This window comes from Pleurotus ostreatus (genome assembly GCF_014466165.1).
Source record: "Pleurotus ostreatus strain PC9 chromosome Unknown scaffold_5, whole genome shotgun sequence".
NCBI lineage: Eukaryota > Fungi > Basidiomycota > Agaricomycetes > Agaricales > Pleurotaceae > Pleurotus > Pleurotus ostreatus.
In genome coordinates, this window is record NW_023503160.1 from 304,542 (window position 1) to 325,103 (window position 20,562).

The 20,562-nt window shown below is 49.5% G+C and overlaps 6 protein-coding genes across 6 annotated transcripts; 2 read left to right on the forward strand and 4 right to left on the reverse strand.

Moving 5' to 3' along the window:
• Positions 1-87: 87 nt before the first annotated feature.
• PC9H_007065 (uncharacterized protein) lies at positions 88-2,052 on the reverse strand (the record flags this gene model as incomplete). Its single annotated transcript, XM_036776601.1, has 11 exons — positions 88-163; positions 212-358; positions 412-534; positions 584-608; positions 658-714; positions 765-954; positions 1,008-1,021; positions 1,073-1,190; positions 1,241-1,559; positions 1,611-1,797; positions 1,854-2,052. The coding sequence occupies 11 exons, from the start codon at positions 2,050-2,052 to the stop codon at positions 88-90; spliced, it is 1,455 nt and encodes a 484-aa protein (XP_036630221.1).
• A 1,650-nt stretch (positions 2,053-3,702) lies between these two features.
• Positions 3,703-5,183, forward strand: PC9H_007066 (uncharacterized protein; the record flags this gene model as incomplete). The annotated part of the gene is made up of 8 exons (XM_036776602.1): positions 3,703-3,967; positions 4,258-4,291; positions 4,363-4,483; positions 4,556-4,638; positions 4,696-4,807; positions 4,863-4,956; positions 5,022-5,086; positions 5,139-5,183. 8 exons carry the CDS (start codon positions 3,703-3,705, stop codon positions 5,181-5,183), a joined length of 819 nt encoding a protein of 272 aa, XP_036630222.1.
• A 781-nt stretch (positions 5,184-5,964) lies between these two features.
• Positions 5,965-7,387, reverse strand: PC9H_007067 (uncharacterized protein; the record flags this gene model as incomplete). The annotated part of the gene is made up of 8 exons (XM_036776603.1): positions 5,965-6,024; positions 6,079-6,143; positions 6,203-6,296; positions 6,343-6,463; positions 6,530-6,615; positions 6,685-6,859; positions 6,924-7,071; positions 7,141-7,387. 8 exons carry the CDS (start codon positions 7,385-7,387, stop codon positions 5,965-5,967), a joined length of 996 nt encoding a protein of 331 aa, XP_036630223.1.
• Positions 7,388-8,870: 1,483 nt separating this feature from the next.
• Positions 8,871-11,432, reverse strand: PC9H_007068 (uncharacterized protein; the record flags this gene model as incomplete). The annotated part of the gene is made up of 14 exons (XM_036776604.1): positions 8,871-8,900; positions 8,947-9,018; positions 9,068-9,497; positions 9,550-9,690; positions 9,758-9,772; positions 9,841-9,967; positions 10,020-10,097; positions 10,153-10,366; positions 10,429-10,743; positions 10,796-10,895; positions 10,984-11,006; positions 11,058-11,085; positions 11,137-11,233; positions 11,288-11,432. 14 exons carry the CDS (start codon positions 11,430-11,432, stop codon positions 8,871-8,873), a joined length of 1,815 nt encoding a protein of 604 aa, XP_036630224.1.
• Positions 11,433-12,768: 1,336 nt separating this feature from the next.
• Positions 12,769-13,619, reverse strand: PC9H_007069 (uncharacterized protein; the record flags this gene model as incomplete). The annotated part of the gene is made up of 3 exons (XM_036776605.1): positions 12,769-12,980; positions 13,027-13,515; positions 13,574-13,619. The coding sequence occupies 3 exons, from the start codon at positions 13,617-13,619 to the stop codon at positions 12,769-12,771; spliced, it is 747 nt and encodes a 248-aa protein (XP_036630225.1).
• A 2,651-nt stretch (positions 13,620-16,270) lies between these two features.
• PC9H_007070 (uncharacterized protein) lies at positions 16,271-20,484 on the forward strand (the record flags this gene model as incomplete). The annotated part of the gene is made up of 20 exons (XM_036776606.1): positions 16,271-16,559; positions 16,617-16,946; positions 16,997-17,065; positions 17,113-17,156; positions 17,217-17,264; positions 17,333-17,464; positions 17,528-17,581; positions 17,630-17,712; positions 17,762-17,796; positions 17,843-17,940; positions 17,997-18,155; positions 18,219-18,237; positions 18,295-18,439; positions 18,491-18,548; positions 18,606-18,871; positions 18,923-19,472; positions 19,517-19,550; positions 19,605-19,748; positions 19,799-20,058; positions 20,119-20,484. 20 exons carry the CDS (start codon positions 16,271-16,273, stop codon positions 20,482-20,484), a joined length of 3,183 nt encoding a protein of 1,060 aa, XP_036630226.1.
• Between the last annotated feature and the right edge of the window lie 78 nt (positions 20,485-20,562).

Genomic DNA, 20,562 nt, shown 5'->3' on the forward strand with positions numbered 1-20,562 from the left:
CATCCCTTCCCCAGAGCATGCCCAGGCAGTTATCAACAGCTTCAATTGCTCTAAGGAGTGGTGAGGTATTGAGTATGGAGCCATGATTTAAGAAAAATTGTTCAATAATATCTTAGCCTCTTCTGAGCGTGGAGATATCGAGCATCGGAAGGGTAAAGGTCCCCTGCAATCGATTAGTACAACGATCTCAGCATCCTAAAAACGGACTCACGTAATTAATCCGGTAGAAGAGTATTCTTCTTTTACCTGGATATCCCGCCCAAAAATGTCCTTCGCCTTCGAGATACGATATACACTGAGAACACTCGCAACCGCCATGAAGATTGTTGCCTCGGCCATATGCCGGCCAGGACAGACTCTATGCACAGTCAGATCCATTAACTCTATGTACGTGGAGCGGGAGACACTAACCGACGACCGAAGCCAAAAACAAACGAGGAGTCCCCATCGTTGAGAGTTCCATCTGAGTTCAGGAAGCGTTCCGGAATAAATAAGTCCGGTTCGGAATACACCCGCTCATCGCGTGATATTGCCCTGTGGCATCATGATCAGATGCATTAATATAAACCGCAGGTTGGAATACCAAATGTTGCTCAGAACAGTTGTATCTGTGCGCTTCAGTGAGTTTTTGACAGACGAACGCCGGTGTCCCCGTACCTTTAGGGATATAATACCCTTCGTATTCATCTTCGGCCAGAAGGGAATGCGCGACGCCTATCGTTATACAACTCAAGTTAAGTCGCCATTGATAGTGAATGTCATACCGAGAGGAACGGAAGGGTGCCACCGCAGGATTTCTTTGCACATCGCGTTGATGTAAGGCAGCGACGCCTGATCTTGGAATGTTGGTAATCGCCCGGGACCGATGACTCTATCGATCTCTGCCTTACCACGTCGTTGTGCCTCTGGATACAAGACCATGGCAAGGAAGAAGGATTTGAGGGGAGACTCAACCTGAGCAGATCAAAGAGTGAATCATAGGACATTAACGATGTCGCCTTTCCTACCGTATGGATCCCTCCTACAAACGCAAACGATAAGCATGATAAAAGACCATGCGACAAAAACATACCAGCAAACGCTGTTGCGGTTAGCGCTTTGATATCAGATTCATGGAGGGCATCTTCCGACTTTGAGTCTGGTAGCTCGAGCAACTCCGTTGTCAGGCATGGTATGGTCGAGCCTGAGGCCTGAGGATACTGATTGAGGACATAGCGAATATTCAAGGTTATTTGCGTACCACACTCTTCTTTACCAAGTCAACTGGGATGTTCTGAAGCGTGGACGTAACCTGGCGGGTTTCGCGGGCGAGAACCTTGAACGCTCCGCCAGGAAACCACTCTGGTAGGTGTTTCACTAGCTGCGCATTAACATCAAGAATGCCAATTTCGAGGAGTAGATCACACTCACGGGACGGGAAAGCAAACAGGACTTGTGCGCCGAAGAAGACTTCTTCCGATAGGGTGTCAACGGCGTCAGTAGCAAGCTTGATGAGGTAGGTATTCTTCTGTATGATCTCATGGCCGCATACCGCGTGCATGATTATCGAAGCAGCGTAGCTGAGCGAGGATCAATTTTGAGTATTTACTCGACGATCGCGATGCACTTACTTCCTGGTATGAAGGAAGAACAGATCGGGGGTGTCGGCGAGTTGCCGAAGTAACTCTTGAGCCTGCCCTTCTTGAATCGGCTGGATCGAGATTGGGCTTCTACTGCCGAAGAAACGTTGGAAGACTTTGCGATGTCTTTTCCACAGCGGATCGTCATAGTGTTTGAACGCTAGATTGAAATCCCAGCCTATGCGGCAAGGCAAGAAGTCAAAGAATGAAAGATAGGATTCGCAAGACTGTTACCCATCATGGTGAGCATGGTGAGCTCGGGTCTATCAGAGTAAATTCGAGACCGCCTCTCAAAGAGCTCCGAGGCTACCGATAGGGAGTTCGCCAATACTACGTGTCGTCCAAATACCGTTACGTGGATAAGGTCCCCTGGGTTGATAGTCAGGTAGGTAAGCGCATGAGCGTTGAGGAGACGAAAGTTTCCACTGACCATACTGCTTCGCCCACTGCGAAACGGTGACCCAAGGCGTCTCTCTACCAAAATTGAGGATATTTCCTATGAAGGGGATTGGTGTCGGTCCTGGGGGATATCTCGACCGATGGTACTTCCACAACGAGTGGATGGTTGCAACGCACGAAAAGAAAGAGAAGGTTATGACAACAGTAGACCATGTCATGTTTATCAGATGGGGTGTTTGTTGAATGGTATCACATTATATAAGATCTCAGACAAGTCCTAAGAATATTTTGAGCGAATTAGTTCTCATAATATGATGATAGGGTTATCTTAACAAACCATGTCCGTACATACGGGGAAACAGGGTGTAAGCATCCGATTTCCCCAACAGGTGAGAGGAGACAGAACCCCACGGCCGGGGCAATCGAAGTTAAAATGAGATGAAGAATACCTCCGGTAGAGACAGAAGCCCCTGGCTAGAGTCGTGCCACATCGCGGGAGGGCATTGGCTGTAGCGTTCTACCAGAAAGGATCTTGTACTTCACAGAGGGTAGTAGCGTTAATCTTTGACTTCGTCGAGCGATTCGAGTATCCAGCACCGATCAAGTCCCTCGGTTAAGTCGTCTGACTTCGGAGGAGAGCCCGCGCACCATAGGCTTCTTTAGGTGTTGCATGCGGAATGACCTTTCACGACCTAGCGCGGGTCGTATTCTCATTCAAAGGGCAAACACCGCGCGAAGACCAGAAGTCGGTAGCTTTGGTAGCCTCCACTTGGACTTGCGGCTTCGCATCTAGCGTGAGTTTGTTTTAGGTTTGTCCTCCTTTGGCATTCTATGTCACCGTTTTCCGAGTTCAGTTTCGGAAAAGCATATGTTATGACGCGTGTAAACCCCTTCCAAACCGTTGTATTCATGGGTAGAAGCTTCGTGGAGGGCGCCTGGTGGAGTGGATGTTGGGGACATCAGACATTTCGAGTCGAGGTACGAGCTTGTTGGAAGTTTGGTGATCAATGCCCCATGCAACGCTGCATAGCTACAACGGCGAAAACAAATCCAGAGACAGCTCCCGAACTTGGCAGCATCTTCGCCGTACACCTCAAAGTGTCGTGCATCCGAGTCCCGAATTGTCAGGCGCGTGGCATGCCCGGGCCGAGGCCCGAAATTGCCGGACCCCTGGCCTGTCACGGTCGACGAACGACTTGGACTCCACCCTTTCTCAAACAAATACTTATCAGGCTTCAGCTGACTGGCTGCGCGCAGAATATTCCACAACGTTTGGTCAGTTCACAACTTCAGTTCCACCCCTGCACTCTGAAACTCTGGTGTAGGCTTGACATCCCAACGAAAACGCGTCGATTATATGGAAACCCGGTCCCCCTCCTGCTTTCAGCTCGATATATAGCCTCGAGTGCAGTCACAATGCGTCGCCTGTATTGTATCCACAAGTTGAATATTTGTGTCGCGTCGTCTTGTTGTGTCAGACTTTGAGCATCGTCTGCGGCGAGACCTGAAGCCCTGACCCTGGATGAATGTACCTGGCAAACATCGTTGCTCCACAACGAAGTTGAACTCTCTCTCTCTTCAAGTCCCCCATTGCAGTGATTTTTACCCCCCTCTCGGCGTGGCCGCCTCGTCCTGTCTTTTTGATCCCTTCACATCGTAAAACCCACACTCTTTTGTTTCCCCCATGTTCAAGTTCGTTGTCTTAATCGTCCTTTCGTGCAGTTTTACGACTGCCTTTCACTCCCCCTTCCACGCTCATTCGAACCGTGGTTTGAGCTTTAACCCACCGTTGAGACTCCTGGAAGCTCGATCAGGCGCGCATAAGCACATCCTTGGCAATGGCAAGAGACATGTTCATCAACAACATGTACCCGATAGCTGGACCAACGCGCAGCGATTGTCGATGGGCTTGCCTATTAAGCCACCCACGAAAGACAAACACGTAGCAGGTGGGTGTATTTTAGGCCAGCCGGTCTTCCAACCATTTATGAGGCTGGCTCATGAACATCGAAATGTTCAGGTCTTCCGAGCCCATCACCTCGGCCCCCTTGTAATCAATGCAATCATCCTACTCCCACCGAGTCTCCTTGTCATACTTCCTCCCCTACGTTGACGCCGTCTGCCCCGCCCTCTTCGATCCCATCAGATCCTCCATCCAGTATCTCCTCAGATCCACCTTCCAGCGTGCCACCGTCGTCGGCTGAACCCTCAACTCCTACTCCTACTCCTACTCCTTCAGATCCTACGGAGCCCCCCGAACCCCCGGTCATCTTGTGAGTACACCACAATCCGGTTCCAAATCGTCCTTATATAGAATGCAATTTAGCACGCGTGGATCCTTCAGCTGTGGCAGAGGATTCTACATCTCCCAAGACCTGAACTCGTTCGGTCAATACACTCGGACCACCGACCCTACAAGGAGCCTGGTCCTTGACATCGACATGATTGCAGCGCAGCTCGGGCCAGTGAGCATGACGACGTTAGTAAGACGCCATCCCCTGATTCTCATACTTGCGAAGTAACATTTCGTCCCGCAGAACGGAAGTCCCACTTTCCCTCAGCTTTCAGCTTTGAACGGTTGGGCGAACGTAAACACCGATCTTGGCCCTGGTACATACCAGTAAGTGAACCGAGGCTTCTCAGCTAGACTTGAATATCTACCCGGCGTCATCTGTAGCTATGCGTACCTCGGTGGTTCCACCGACACACCTCCGGGCTCACCCGCTGTGGTTCAGCCGAGTTCGTTCTCAGCAGCTTCAGGCAGCCCCGTCGGGGTCCAGAGCTCCATCGTGAGGTCCCCGACTCTTCAGACTTGAGCTACCCATTGAACTATGCTACCTTTAGTGGCGATATAGCCCAGGATCGGGCGTCACTCCTCACTGGATCAACTCTGACGGCTCAGAAGCAGAAACTGAGCTTGTTTATGTCCCAGCCGCTCGTACGTCGTCTGCTTTAGACAATCTGAGGTTCATGACGTTTATTGTTTTATTACCCGTAACACAGTTGCGTTTGCGTTAGTGGGTGATGTTGCGATATTCGAAGCAAACTTCGGTGGCACTGAGCCATGTGTAAGTGATATATTCTCTTCGTTCGAGAGTGTACGCATGATCATCCTACTAGACTCTTACATTCATACCCGACACCATCTCTGCGCCTATTCGCTAGCGATGGCCAAGTACTTCTCTTTCGTCTTCTCTTCGTGTCTACGGGTGGTTGTATCTGGGTCGCCAAATATAGCCACCAGTTATTACCTTTTCAATACGAAGGTGTCATCGATACGAAACAGCTGTATACCCCACCAAGCTTCCCTTATAATATATCCGTGGTCAATCCTTGAAGATCATATATCGATCGCCGTCAGTGCCCGAATCCAGTACAGCGATACGCGACACGCGCGCATTTGGCACCTGTAATGTTAACTTGCACGCGCCGGGCTTGGGATTTGCAACGAAAACGAGTGTGATGAAAGTCGCGTGGCCTTCTACGGTTAGATACCGGAAGTAACAAGCGTTCATTGTGTCCCTCTATTTCATGCAGCCGGCATGCCAGTAACGCAGCATATTAGAATGGACCGGCAATACGGATCAGACAATATCATCAAGTCCAGTTGTATACAGGTAGTAGCCCAAGAGGTTTCGCTATGTGTGAATATGAGGTTGTGAATACACGTACAAGAGTCCGGTGTAAGCCAGTGTCGGTTTGCGAAACGTAAGTTGCCTCAAGAAAGGGGTAAGGGGCAGTAAGGAGTAAGGAGTAAACGGACACTGGGAAAAGCAAAGAAGAGAGGTTAGAGAGTTAGCAAGCGGGCAAGTCAATAGGTACTAAGGGGAAAAATAAGGGGTGGGGTGTGTAGATGTCCGAAAAATATATTCGAAAAATATAATAGCATGTCAGAGTCCCAGAGACAATAGAAATGATGGAAGGGGCCATCCAGCAAGCTGCGGGCTTAGTAGACGCTGGTAGTGGGTATTGGCACTGAGGCGGCGGTAGGCACGAACGAGAGCGACTGTAGGAAACGAACGTCAGCCCGAGTGTTGATTTGGAAGTTACGTTAACATACGCATTGAGTAACGGATCCAAAGCTCGCCCTGAAGGCCTCGACACTGCCAGTCAGCGAGAACATATCTACGGAAGCCAAATGAATGTCATTTCAAAGGCAGAGTGACAAAGAGTGCAGTGCGTACCAGCGTTCGGAACGTATACAAGATGAAGCGCTGGCTTTGATCCATCCAGGTTGACCCATTGTGGGTAGACGCCTGATACGCTATCGTATCGCCACTGCAGATCATTATGTTAGTGGAACATCGTCATCTTAGGACAAAACAAAACTCGCAATCGCGCTTTCCACAGTAGCGGCACCTCCAGAATATTCTGAGAAAGTATTTGGCCAGATCTGTGCCGGCGATCCTGGATTGGTTTGGCTGGTCCCACACAAGTTGGCATAGCTATACATCAGCGTTTACGACGTAAGTTCAGGTCATCCATCAACCATCGTCGTATGTCCTGCTTACTTGGATGAACTCGGCGAAAGGTTTGAGTTTGTGCTCGAAAAGCCAGTCACCCCTCCAAAGAAAGGATAGTTGTTTTCGCCACCGTTCTACAAGTCATAAAATAGCATTAGATTTTGAACAAGGCTGCGAGAAGGTTGAGAGGATGACAAACTCACGATAGCCATCATATCCACGGGTCCGAGTCGCGCCGCATCCAAGTCGATCTCTAGAAGTAAACGCTTCGTGGAGTCGGTGGTGCGAGTATACTGGCCGAACGCGTTCAGATCTTTGGAAATGTACCCCACGAATTCGCCTGTCTCGGCATCGGTGCAACCAAACGAACCACGCGTGCTACGTACGAGATCATATATTTAGCACGGTGATGTCAGACCTCGGACACCGGCAAAGAACTCACGAAAGGACTGGGGGTGTTGGAGGTGTGACTGATGGGGCTGACGATCCCGACAATGAAGGGGTTTCGGAGTGGGAGCCAGATGGTGTCGAAAGCGGGGGCGGTCTAGGTGACGCCGACGGGCTAGGAACCGGTGACAAGCTTCGTACAGCTAAATTCAGACACCCATACAAGCTCAGCATCAGATACATCCTCGTTCAAAGCAGGCACATAAGCTCACCGTTCCCGCGTCTAACAGGCGGCTTCAAAGGCAAGCCAGCCGTTAGTCGCTTGGCGTTGGTCCAACTCTCCGGTACAGGGCGCCTTTGCTTGAGCAGTCCTCTTCCAATAATATGCTTGTGCGCGCTCGATTGAGGTTGACGCTGAATGAGCATGCTGCTGAAACTCAAACTACGGCTGGAATGAGTGTGAGAAGCCGACGCGATGCTGCTACATATAAGTGCAAGGAAAACAAAGAGCTTGAGCATGTCGATTCTTGTGAAATAAATGAATGTGGGCTTTAGGACGTAAAGGTCTTGAAAAGAATGGAGGGCCTAATACACTGCACAGTGCAAAGAGAGTATCGGAGAAAATAAAGAGAAAAGAGCAAGGAAAAGTACAGTCACCACAACGACAGTGGGAGAATATTTCGGATTCCAGGCACCACTACATGTGCTGCGTCGCTTCGCTTCTCGATGATCAGATGGTGTGAGCGTAGACAAATGCCAGCATTAGATACGAAGTATCTTGCTAGAAATTTCTGCATGCATACTTCACTGGGCCGAATGAGAAGGCGAATAGATTGAATTTCAAATGATGGTTAGACTTGCAGTTACGTTGGATCGACGATCGACGATGAATGAATTCTCTACGTAATCAAGATCTTATCTTATCTTAGGAAAGGAATTCATGAATAGTTACTGTTTCGCAGAGAGCGATGAGGTTGCTGGTTTTCTCGATAGCGGTTCTAAGGGCGGCTTTCCTGGGATCCCGTTTAATACGTAACTAATACCGATCATACTTTTGTCGGTAAGCCATAGCGGTGGAATCAACGACCAACTATTCGAGAGGCCAATAGTAACTAACACAAAACAAACTGACAGTTAGTACAGCGAATAAAACATCTATTACCTACTTCGGGGAAGTCGGTGTACTGCAGGACTTCGGGAAAGACTTCAGGTGGGAGGATCATGACGATACGAGGATAAGATGGTGAAAAGATATCGATGAGTCAGGACCTGTCATCTGCGAGGCCTTCCTTGTAGATATTGGAGACCCTGAGTCTCACGTTCTCCCTTTGAATCAACCTGCAGCAAGTACCTTCGAACGAGCGGCATGCGCTTTCCGTGGAAATGACTATATTCGTCTTCAGGCATTGCTAGAACCACAGGCGGGGGACATCGTCGATAGATTTTTTATCTTTAGCAATGCTTGAAAATAATAGATGCATTTCAACGACGACCTTGCTCTGAATCATGACCTTTAGGATTCTTGGTGAGGCTCCAAACAGATGGGACCAACTACTGAACCATGCATCTTCATGACAGTGGACACCTATCTTCGAAACCACGGAATGAGAGCGGCGATGCCACGGCGGAGGACGAAGCTATGACTTGCAAACAAGATGGGGGCTATGCAAGCTCGAAATCGGGGACTATGAGGAAGAATGTGCCAAAATTCAGAACAGGCGAGTCCTTTCCACGACGCGCCTTGGCTAAGTATGGAAATAGACATCGGGAACTAGTTAACCGCCGGTCCGTCACGGTTATGTGACCATCACCAGAATCCAAATATTCACCACTCAATACATATGCATCCATTCCATTCTTGTGAATGGCTTAAGCCAATTTCTTTCCTTACGCTACGTGTCTTCAATAAGTGACGCATTCCATGTTTGGTTTTTGAACAGGTTACCGAAGAATTCGAATCTCCTTGGTCATCGAACTACTGTTTGCCTCATAAGGAGCCTAACTACCTAGCTCCTTTAATGATGTCGGCAGCCTGTCGCAGACGGTAAGTATGTAGTCACACGAAATTTTGATCTCACCTTCTCTGCAATTGCGTATATGGTGTGCTGAATATGGGCCGAGATTTGAAGGGGAATCACTGAGGCATCCACCTGAATGGGTAAAGTCAGTCGATGAGTGGGTCATAAATCGTAAACGCACCACTCGCAGATTTTGGGTGCCGTACACTTTCAACGATTCGTCGACTACACCACCGTCTTCACGGGGAAACATTGGTGCAGTACCGATTGGATGATATATGGTCTGTACATTCCCTTTCAAATATTCTATGATCTCAGCATCGAACTGGACCGCTGGGCCTGGCGCCGTTTCCCGGACAATTGCCGATTTGATGCATCGCGCATTCACAACCTTACGGACTAGTTTGACAGCGTCGATGAATAATTCAATATCTGTACCATTGTTTAGGAAGCGAGGGTCGATGATAGGGCTGTCGAAGGGATCGGAAGACCGTATATGGACGTGTCCGCGCGAGAAAGGATGCAGAAGACCTAGGATAAAGGAGATGTAGTTTCTGCCCTCTAGCGGTAGAGCCCTGGTGTTTGGGAGGTACGAAGAAATGGTGGCCAGCCTGGTAGACTCATGGGAGTTGCCAACGGGGATAGTCAGACCGGGGTACGTACTCAAGAAAGGAAACGTCTCTATTCATTAACCACTCCTTCTGCATTTGGAAAGCACGTTGCATGCCGGCGGATGCTCCAGGGTCGCCAGAGAAGTCGAGCTTGTTCGCGCCGTCCAAAATCTTCCGGTCATGAGGAATCAAGCTTAAGGGAATAAATGCGAATGCCGACATAGGGGCGGACGACAGTAAGCCCGTGCGCGTCGTCATACTGTGTTGACGTTAAACTGGAATACGAAATGAAGGCGAGCGCTTGGCACGCTTACTATTCTGCGGATTCTTCGAGTGCTCTTACTGGATCGCGGAGGACATCGTTCGACTCAAGTTGGGGATCCAACTCACATGTAAATGGGCACCACAAATGGTCCTATATGGCAGGGAAGTGAGATTAAGCAACATACGGTGGTAGTGAGACAACACCTCTAGAAACAGGATGTTAGTAGATGCGCTTATAGTAAGCCCAATGTCACATACGAAGATTACTGCCTACGCCAGGTAGGTCAATGATAACTGGAATATTGAGAGGGTCTAGGATCTTCTTGTCGCCGATACCTAGATAGTCGGCGATCAGGTAGGAACTGAGATGTTGTAATCATAATGGCATTACCAGAAAGTTCTAATAACTGAGGCGTCTTGAAAGAACCCGTGCACAGGATTACTTCTTTCGTAGCATGCGCGACATGGATTTCGCCGTCCTTATGATACTCTACGGCCTTTGCAACCAGGTCGCCTGACTCTTTGGGATCGAATAATATTCGAGTGGCATATGCACCGGTGACAACAATCAGATTGGATTTGTCTCGATTTGGTTTGTAGTAAGCCTATTATTGTGATGAGCACCTTACGGAGAGTGTAGAGTGCATTAAAATGATCCGAGGCTTACCGACGCAGACGATGCCCTTGTGTGTTGTCCAGGATGGATGGCCGTTGTCCCTGTCCAACATCCTGCGTTGGCACCATCGTTCTTCGGAGCATCATCCAGGGTCGGTTGATTGGGTTCGGATAAGAAAAAGAGACCTACGGGGTCGGCGTTGAAGGGTATGCCTACGGATACGAACGCTTCCATCACGCGGCTATGAACAGGCCATACCCGAGGAGGCATAATCTTGGGCAGGGGGCCACACTTTCCATGTACTTCGTCGGCTATATTGAGTCCGAATTCTGTAATATCCTCGCTGTCTGGATGGAATGCCTCGGACTAGACGACCATGGGTGAGCGTTGCATGAAGGCTCAAGATGATAGAACGAACCTTCTTGAAGTATTTCAAGAATTCGGCCCAATCCCAGCCCTTGGAACCTAGCTGTTCGAATGCTATCGAAGCCGTTATGCCTCCATGCGTACCAGAAGAACTATGCTCTTACCGTTGTACTCAACGGCGGAAGCTCTGCAAGGTTGAGTGTGTATGGAATTGCCGAGATAAGCGGGAAACTATCTTACCTCCCAAGTTGCATTAAATTCAGCTAAAACGAGTTACAAAGGTAGCCGCCAGGAGGAAGAGAAAGAGAACACACGAGAGTTGAGCCACCCAATCCTTTCCCACTTGCACGGAGTCAGGTTGTAGTCGAAGATGTGGACCAAGTTGCACTATACCGGGGCAAGTAAATACGGCGACCGTTCAGACCATCCTGCGGCGCAGTAAAGAATCCCCAATCCGTCTCAGGATTTCGTATTCCCTTGTAGTAATTGGCTAACGCAGGAAGGTCAATATTTTTGGGACGATAGTGACGAAAAAATATGTTACCGGGCGTTTGAACATCTGGATTCCGGGACATATCTTGCCCAGCCTCTAGGACACCCACCAGGACGTCCAAATCCTCCGCTAGACGGGTGGCTACAACGAGACCCGCAAGGCCACCCCCAACGACAAGATAATCAACAGTAATCATGATAAGAGGTGCACAAGTAAAGAAGCAACCAAAGGTTCCATATGTACTGCAGCTGTTCGAATTTGTACGTCTTTGGAGACCCTGGGCGACTGTGTAAGCCTGACATCAAGGCACACCGAATGGGCTGGCTAGTGTCAGCTTGCGACCTGCTCGGAAATTTGGTTAGGACGGTGTATTTCAAGCCACATTTTAGAACCACGCTTGAGAAACTGAGATGACCCGCCTGGTGTGATTCTAGCTAGCTTCTGCGTCGCAGACAATTTTTGGGCGAGTTCTTTGGTCTTCCTGACCCAGCACTGAGTAAAAGACTGCAACAGACTGGTGAAACGGGGTCGCTTGTTGCGAACCAGATATAGTTGCGCTTAAGACCCTGCAATAACCCCGACAGGCATGTGTGCTCAGGCTAGCTGGGTCGTGTCGCTAGATTAGTTGTTATGTCGAACACGGCTGGCAGTCTTCTAGCGGGCGTGGGCTCCGATTGCTCATTATTACTGGGATTGACGGTCACAAATATTCGCCGTGACATGTCATAGCATCCTGAAATTCCATATGATGAATCGAGCAAGAACTGGGTATTCCGAGACCAATCAAACCTACCACAAAATCAAAGAAGCCAAGAACTAGTCACTAGCGTGTGCGCGGAAAGCTAAACATTGCGCACAGCCGTAGCTATCCAAGATAAACCAATGAGCCTGGGTGGTTCCATAATGAGTAACAATTGTACTTAGTGGGAGTAGGATGCTTCGTGTATGACTACTTTAAGCCCATCGGAACGCGTTGAACGCTCGCCGTGCAAACTTGAAGAACGGGGCCCGGGATCCGGGCGCTCGGCGGAGAGGATGCACCATATGCGCCAGGTCGCAGGTGTAGAGAGGTCAGTTGATGTAGTTGCAGATCCACATGGGTCGTCGTTGTAATTTTACGAGCTCAAACTTGATCCAGACATTTCTAGAGAAGAGGCTTTGTACTGCGAGATCGGCGGGAGACAAATGTGGTCTTATATTCCCACACTCGTCAAACTGAGCCGCAATTTGGTGGCACGACGCCTTGCATTCACCACGAGGGTGCAGAACATGACTTGAAACAGGCAAAAGGTAGACATATATACCTACCTAACTAGCACTCGAGAAATATTACAAGCTGAAAGGAGACACGGTGAAGATACTGGAGAGAAAAGACGAGCGTCCCAAGTACAGCAGTACGGGATAGGATGTGAGATATGGAGAAAGACGAGGAAAAGCTAGTATATCCAACGATTTGTAGTGGATCACTCAAAGCTAACATGGATCGCAAATTTTGAAAGAACCTTTCAAAATTTGCGATCCATGTCACGCAATTAAGCGACGGGGGTCTTTACGTCGTTGTCCGCGTTGGTGATGAGAGGGGCCTTCTCCTCGGCGAGAGTGTAATCGGGCGGCGCTGTGAAGATCTCCTCGGCGTCAAGGTACTCAACGACATACTCTTCTTCGTCTTTAGATCCGCGAATGGAGCGGTATGAGATGACAGCCAGAACCCACAGCATCCTCAAAAGAACGCCGATACCACAGCCTAACAATCGGTTAGCTTGCTTCCAAGCAAATGCCTGGGGACTTACCAAGGACAAACGCCATGACACGTCCCTCCCAAGGACTCAGAGCCGTCAAGGAGTAATGAAGACGTGTGACGAATGTGGCGTCCTGTCCAACCTGATGATGGTGGTGGCCATGACCATGGCGGTGATGAGGATGGATTTCACCAGAACCGGGGGCGGCCATGAAGTTTGGCGGGGTACCGATGAATGGCATGATGCGAATAACACCGCCGTGGATCTCAGAATCTGGCTTGGGGTGCCCTTCGATAGGGGGTAATCCAAGGGCTTTCCTGAATGAATTGGAAAGCCCGACAGCCTTCTGCCTGAAGCGGCACGAAGGTCGGCGTCCGGCGCCAGATTGCTGCTGAGTGCCAGCCACAGCAGCACCGTTGGACAAGGTAACAACGTTATTCCCAGCGTGGGCGTGGGCTACGGGGTACCCAAAACGAAGATGGGCCGTCACTTCAGATGAGCTTGAAGAGACCATTATCACTCGGAGCGGGCTTGATGCCACTGTACAACGCAAAAAGGTGAGCTCGTCGAGAAGACATTAGACTGGCGATGTGCTTACCTAGCCCCGCCCCGATGATAAGACACTCTAAGACAGCGAATTTCATTGGTAAAGATTTGGCTTCTCTGAGTAGAATGTAAGCTGTGGAACAAGGAATGTAAAGAGGCCCGTACAATCGAGTTTGAAGAGGATGAGAGAGGATGGAGAGTGTTGCTTTGATGCCAGTCAGTGCTGAGTGTACTGCACGGTGGCCGTGATGGATACAATTATCCCACGATCACGATGCACTCCGCCTACCTAGGCCCAGTTGGCTTTGGGGTTGGATTTGCTCAAGAGTCTAGAGATTAGGTGAGGGGTCGCTTATATATGCGTAGAACATATAATTGGCTATGTAGGTACCGACTGTAAAGGCATTGCTTTAGAGTATATTGACTCAGTGTGAAGGGCACTGACTCCGAATTGTTGCGAAGGCGCCGTGAACATCGCCTACAACTTTGCACTAAAATAAACGCCTCTAGGCATCTTCGATATGAGTTCCTAATTTCCTTAGAATTCAATCTTTCTTGGATGTTTTTGTCTCGAGGCGGAGTGTTCGGGTAGGCTAAAGATAGCAGAAGTGGGCTTCCAGGGGCTGCTAAGTAATAACTGGAACGAGAATGCTGCTCTTTATTTAGGATGCGTCGCAGAGGCTGTTAGCCTCAAGAAACCACCGACAGCACTCTATACATTCGCGGATTACACGAGAGTATATACTTGAGGAGGTAGAGCTGGGCTGCATGTACACCACGCGGACGGCGCAGGCTGTGCCCTGACGAAGAAAGTATGTTCTCTTGCTTCCCTGGGCATGCACAATTAGGAACCAGTCTTGTACTAGCACACTCCTACGCCGTCACAGAATGTACGTATCAGGACGATATTGTCAGTGCTTTCCTGGACCAGGTATCCACCCCACATGCTCAACCCCGTATCCATAGAGGAGTAGATAGAAGGGAAAGAGAAAGCACACTAACCCGAACAAGGAAACACCGACAAGTTTGAATGCCAACCAACGGGCGATCCCTCAGTGCTCGCCGGCAACAGGCAAACCCGGTACAACGTCGGGAGGCGCACCCTCAGCCCTGCTCTTGTTAGGCCCTACTATATCATCAATACCACGGGAGAACCAAACCCAGATCGACCTAGCAACAAAAAACGGCGATGAATGAAATCGTCAAGCTCCTTCAATTGTCTTCGTCCATTCCATCTCAGTCCCCACCACAACACGCTGGGAGAGCACCGGGCACAGTAGGGTGGCGAACCCGATCGAGCGGGAATAAAGCGGGATTACACCCAGTGTTCTTATGCAGGTGCATAACCACACATGCGCATTGTATTGTGATGAACCAAAACTCCACTGCACAAGAAGAAAACACACCTGAGTTGTATCCGTGCATGCCAGATAACCAGGGAAATGCCAAGCGGGCAAGCACATCGGCCGCGGTAGGAAAAGGCCTTGAGCCGTTAAACTGCAGAACGTCAAGCCTGAAAAGATGAAGAGTGTCCATAAGATACGCGACTGGCTCGGCATCGGAGCCACTTGCTAGTTGTTACTGAGTGATCCAAAGGTGGGATTGCTGGGGCATCGGGAGTACCACGGAAGTACAGGATTGACGACACTGGGAAAGTAGTCACCGGTGACTTGGGAACCTGATGTCCTTTGCTCGGGATGGATAGCAAGAGCACTTGATGCGTCGCATCATTCTTTTCGCTTTGTTCGAAAGGTGTGGGAGCGTAGATTGCTACTGCTGCTCGCGTGGTAATTTTCCCCGTGGCGGTTGTGTAGGATAGTTGACCTCCTGCGTACTCGGTCATTTCCTGATACCCTGCGGCATATTCACGGTAAATTTGGCCCATCGGGTTCTCTCGGGCCGCCCAACAGGACAATGCATTGTAAACGCATGAACCTCGAAGCGTGATAAAAAACAGGGAGCCTCTGTTACTTCCAGAATGAGAATAAGGGCTGACGCATCTTTGAGTCCAAAATACTGTCGAATGAGTGGATGAACGTGTTTCGGAGTGCAAATCCGTTACTGATTCGTGTGACTTTGACATACCATTCAGGGGGACAGGTATAGCCGTCTCTGGGCACTGTATGATAGCGATAGACACTTGAAGGTCGGTGTGGGTGCGTTACAACGCCGGCGTCGTTTACTAACCGACCTTGTAACCGATGGTCGAAAGACTACGAAAGGCTGTCGTGCGGACTCAGCGTCGTGTCGACTCGTCTATTGAATCCGATATGATTGAGATACTATCTCAGATGAAGAGGTTATGATTTCGAGGCTCGGTTTTGATCAAGGGGCACATCTTCTACGCCCCGATGTTAGACAGCAGCCGCGCAGCCAAAGGGCTGTGTAACGGTAGTGTCTGTAATTGGAGCCCATCAGATTCGGTGGCCTTCAGGCTGATCTGAGGGACACGATGTTGTTCTATCTTACCGACTTGTGCGCAACAGAGATCTGCCGCAATATGAGTAGCTGAGTCCCTGAGCTGTAGGCTGTATCCTTGTACCCAACCTGTACGGACGCTTTCTGACACGCTGATGGTGGTAGTAGCAGCGGGGATTCAAACCCGTCAACTCCGCGATCCTGGTGGGAACAGAGTCGCACGGTTCTTCACCTTTGGATCCATAGCATCTACTTGATCTGGTACGTTGCAGCCCCGGATAGACCTGAAAGGCATATATATCATGGCTTCACTGTTCCATGAACTTAACACATGTCCTCCCGATTATCTCTTCCACCGCTCCCAAAGACGCAGGCGTTGACCAGCTCAACGTTCAAGATACCGCCCCTCGACGGGTCATTGAGCGTACCAGAGCTCTATGATTGGCATTACTGCCATAAGACAGAGCATCCTGTCTTTGTTTTCCCTGGAGAAAATGACCAGCAGACGATAATAAAATGGCCTGAGCTCGTCAGAGCGATTCACACCGGCGCCCGTCTCCTTCGCGGTCTCATGAAAGCCGCTGGGAATCCCTCGGTCGTAGCAATCTTCACAACTTCCGGTGAGCACCGAACCGTTGAGCGCATTTGGCAATGAAATTGATCCCGTTTGTTCTCAGAGACATTCACATACTTCACTTTGATTGCAGCTACTTTCCGTGCCGGATTTGTGCCTTTTCTGATCTCCCATCGAAACTCAGCAGAGGCACTTGCATTCCTTTTCGCTGAAACGCACGTAGACCATGTACTTGTTGATCGAGGCACTGAACTACAGGAGGTGTTGGGATGCGCCCTACGACTTATGCAACAAACATACCCAAGGGCGAAGATACCTCCGTACTCTGAAGTCCCACTCTTTGAAGAATTGTTTAGGAATGAGGACTCTTTCCGATTGCTTCCACCCTACCGTCCTGAGATGGACACTCTCGCTATGATTCTTCATTCCTCCGGTACGAGTGGATCTTGCTGCACAATGTCTCGGCGCCAACCCTTCATTTAGGTAGCACCGCGTATCCGAAGGCCATCCGCTGGACCCATATGCAAATGCTCCAGCTAGGCTTTGTGCCCTGTGCGTTCCGTATTTTCGCAGAACGTCGTCATTTTTATTTCCTTCAGTTTTTGGAGAACGAGATCTCACAGGATCTAGACTGTCCTGTCACGTTGAGTTTATTCTTTCTCGAACGGCGATTGGGGTTCTGAGTGCAATACTTCCTCCTTAGGCTATGCCAATGTCCCATGGCACCGGAATGATGCAAACGGTGTGGACGGTACATCATTCGTTCTCGTTTTAGACGAACCGTTAACTGATGTAACTTTAACTGATGTACCTGCACAGGCAAGTATGGGGATAGTAATCACCGCGGCAGCACCCAAGTCGCCGGGAATACCGCCCACGCCTAACAACGTCATTGCCAGCGCGCAGGCTACATCCACAGATATTATATTCTGTGTCCCGATGTATATAGAAGTAGGTCGCCAAGATGAAACGTGGTTCTGAAATATGTGCCTGACAGTTGCTGGATACGAATAGACCTGGTCGCACGACCCCCGGACGGTGGACTTTCTCTCAAACATCGATGGTCTTGTAAGTGGTCGATTTAAGATAGCTGATCTTACTTACCATCATGAATAGCTGTTCTGCGGTGCTCTCCTTAACAAGGACATAGGTGATACGATGACACAGAAGGGTGTCAGCATCTTCAATCTATATGGATGGTGTGTACTGACTCTCTCGATTTGGCGTCGCCCTCATATTCGGCTCCAGCGCGGAAGCTGGCATAATTAGTCCGATAATACCTCGTAAGTCTTACCTTGGCTTTGGTTCACCGCTCACGTAGCAATGTAGGGCATAGCGGTCTCGATTGGGAATATTTCACCGTGTCCAACCAAATGGAATGGAGACTGATTCCTAATGGCCTGGGACAAAGCCGCCTGGCTATAATGGTAAACAATGGCATCATCTCAGTTGAACCGGCGGACATCTCACGCTCTGCTTCTAGCCAACCCCGTACCATACTCCCCTTGTCGTCAATGGTAAAGTTGATGGGAAAGACGCCACATTCACCGACGACCTCTTCATTGCTCACCCAACGAAACGTGGGTATTTTAAGCTGTTCGGTCGTGTTGATGATCAGATTGAACACGCTACCGGCGAAATAGTGAGGCTTCTCATTATATATTTACCGGGATACACGACTATATTGACCTCCTTATATCAATAGACGAATCCTGTCCCGATAGGTGCGTCAATCACGCACGCCCGTGGGTAACACTCATGGTATACTGAGGTTTTCGCAGAGAATCTACTGAACCAAGATCCCCACATTAGAGCTTCAGTTATATTTGGCCGCGGCCAATTCAATCTTGGGGTAACGGTTGATCCTACCCAAAGCTTTGACCCCCATGACAAGAAGCAACTGGCAGAATTTCGGGACGCGATATGGTAGGTTGCTTTCGTTCTACGAATTAAAGCGTCCGTCTGAATCTCTATGAGGCCAACTATAGAGCGAGTCAATAAGATCGCCCCACGCCATTCCCACTTATTGAAAGAGGTGATTTATGCGAGGTCTGATTGAGTTTATGTTATTCATGCATTATTGCGCATGTAGATGATCCTAGTCGCGCTACCGACCAAACCGCTTGAATACACAGCCAAGAACACAGCACGTAGACAAAGAATAATTGCCCATTACAAAGCAGAGATCGATGCTCTCTACCAGGAGGCCAATCGCTCTAGCCTGACGGATCTGAGTCTGGATTTTCCTCAAAAATGGGACTTGAACTCAGCCCGCTGTTTTGTTGGGACGGTGGTCAAGACTGCTTTAGGATTAGGCACCTTGAGAGACGACGATGACTTTCGGCACAATTGCGACAGGTAAATCAGTGCTCAATTCTATTCCTGCTGATCAACGGAACCCGTCTGTAGCCGCCAGAGCACCTTGGTAACCAATACCATCGTGAGGGCTCTACGCGATACAACTAGGGCCAACACCAACGACATAGCAGATACCCTCCTTGATCATCATACGTCGATCAACAAACTCGCCACATTCTGTGTCAAATTCGCTGCCAAAGCATCCTATTTGGCAGAATCTGTAGGTGACTACCAGATCATCGTGGACAACATGGAAGAAATGCTCGAACGATTCGGCAGTAACTTCACTGAGCGATCTGGTTGCTTCACGCACAAGGGGATCCGGAGCAATGATGATGATGATGTATTCTTAGTAACTGGAACGACGGGATTCCTCGGCGCAACTTTACTCGGCCATCTTCTCCAATCCAAAAACACCCGGAGGGTTTACGCAGTTAACCGTGGCGACAATGACGGCGTATCGCTGGCTAGCAGACAAGAGACGGCCTTCAGAAATCTGGGCTTATCAGTTGATCTCATTACTCGGGACAACAAATTAGTGCTAGTGGAGGCAAGCATATCTGATGAACGCGCCGGGTTGACTTCTGCTTTGATCGAAGAGGTATGTCAGGTCTTGCAGGTTTTGAAATTTACTGAACCCCTCAGATTCGGTCATCGGTGACACACATGTTGCTAAATGGTATGTGTGCTGAGTGTTCAAGTTGATATCGTCGATCAATGTTGCGTCGAACAGCTTGGCCTACGGACCCCGACACACCATTACAAGCTTTCGAGCCAACATTCAAATCTATTCGCACGTTGATTGATATCGCCCTGTCGTCTTACCGACCCAAGCTGCCAACGGTGATGTTTGTCAGTAGTATGGAGGTGATATCTAGTATGTTCCTACTATTCATCGGGTGAACCCTCGGGATTAAACAAGACTAGGTAGCCAGAGGGGGACGACAGCCCTTGAACTTGCCGTAAATGCCGACGCATCTACCAAGACGGGACATACTCAAGCCAAATGGGTTGCTGAATCCATTTGCTTGAATGCCACACGAACCACATCTCTTCGAACACGCATCGTGCGGCCAGGTCGACTATGTGGTAGCACCAATGGTTACTGGCGGAATCCTGGTTGGATCCAAGGAATCGTCGAGACCTCGAAGATCACAGGGTTTCTCCCTGATATTGGGGGCGATAAGGTTCGTTTTGTGGGCTGGTTTGTCTTTTTTTTCTTCAATTTCGACTGAGAAGGAAACTAGGAGCTAAGTTGGGTCCCAGTGGAGGATGCGTCTCGGGTCATCTTGGAGCTCTTGGAGGGTGACCAGGACGGAATATTCCACCTGGTACATCCCAAGCCAGTAGCAGCGTCTCTGGTGCTCGGGTGGATCGCATCAGCGCTGGACATCCCCGTCGTCCCTCCACAGGAGTGGCTATCTCATTTAAAGCATATCCATACAGGCTCGGATATGTCGATCAATCCCGAGTCTCTGGACGAGGTACAGTGGGGTCCTCAACAAGTGAATATCTCGCAATGCTCGAGGTCGTCGGCAACGATGAGCCGTGCGTCTATTCGACAGATCAGTGAAGAAGAGGTTCTTCGCTGGATTGGGAGATGGGCTAAGTAGCAACTAAGTTAGAGCTTTACAGAGTACGAAGCCGGATAGATAGTTCTAGATCACCTCTTTGGTTAGTCTTTTGTTAAA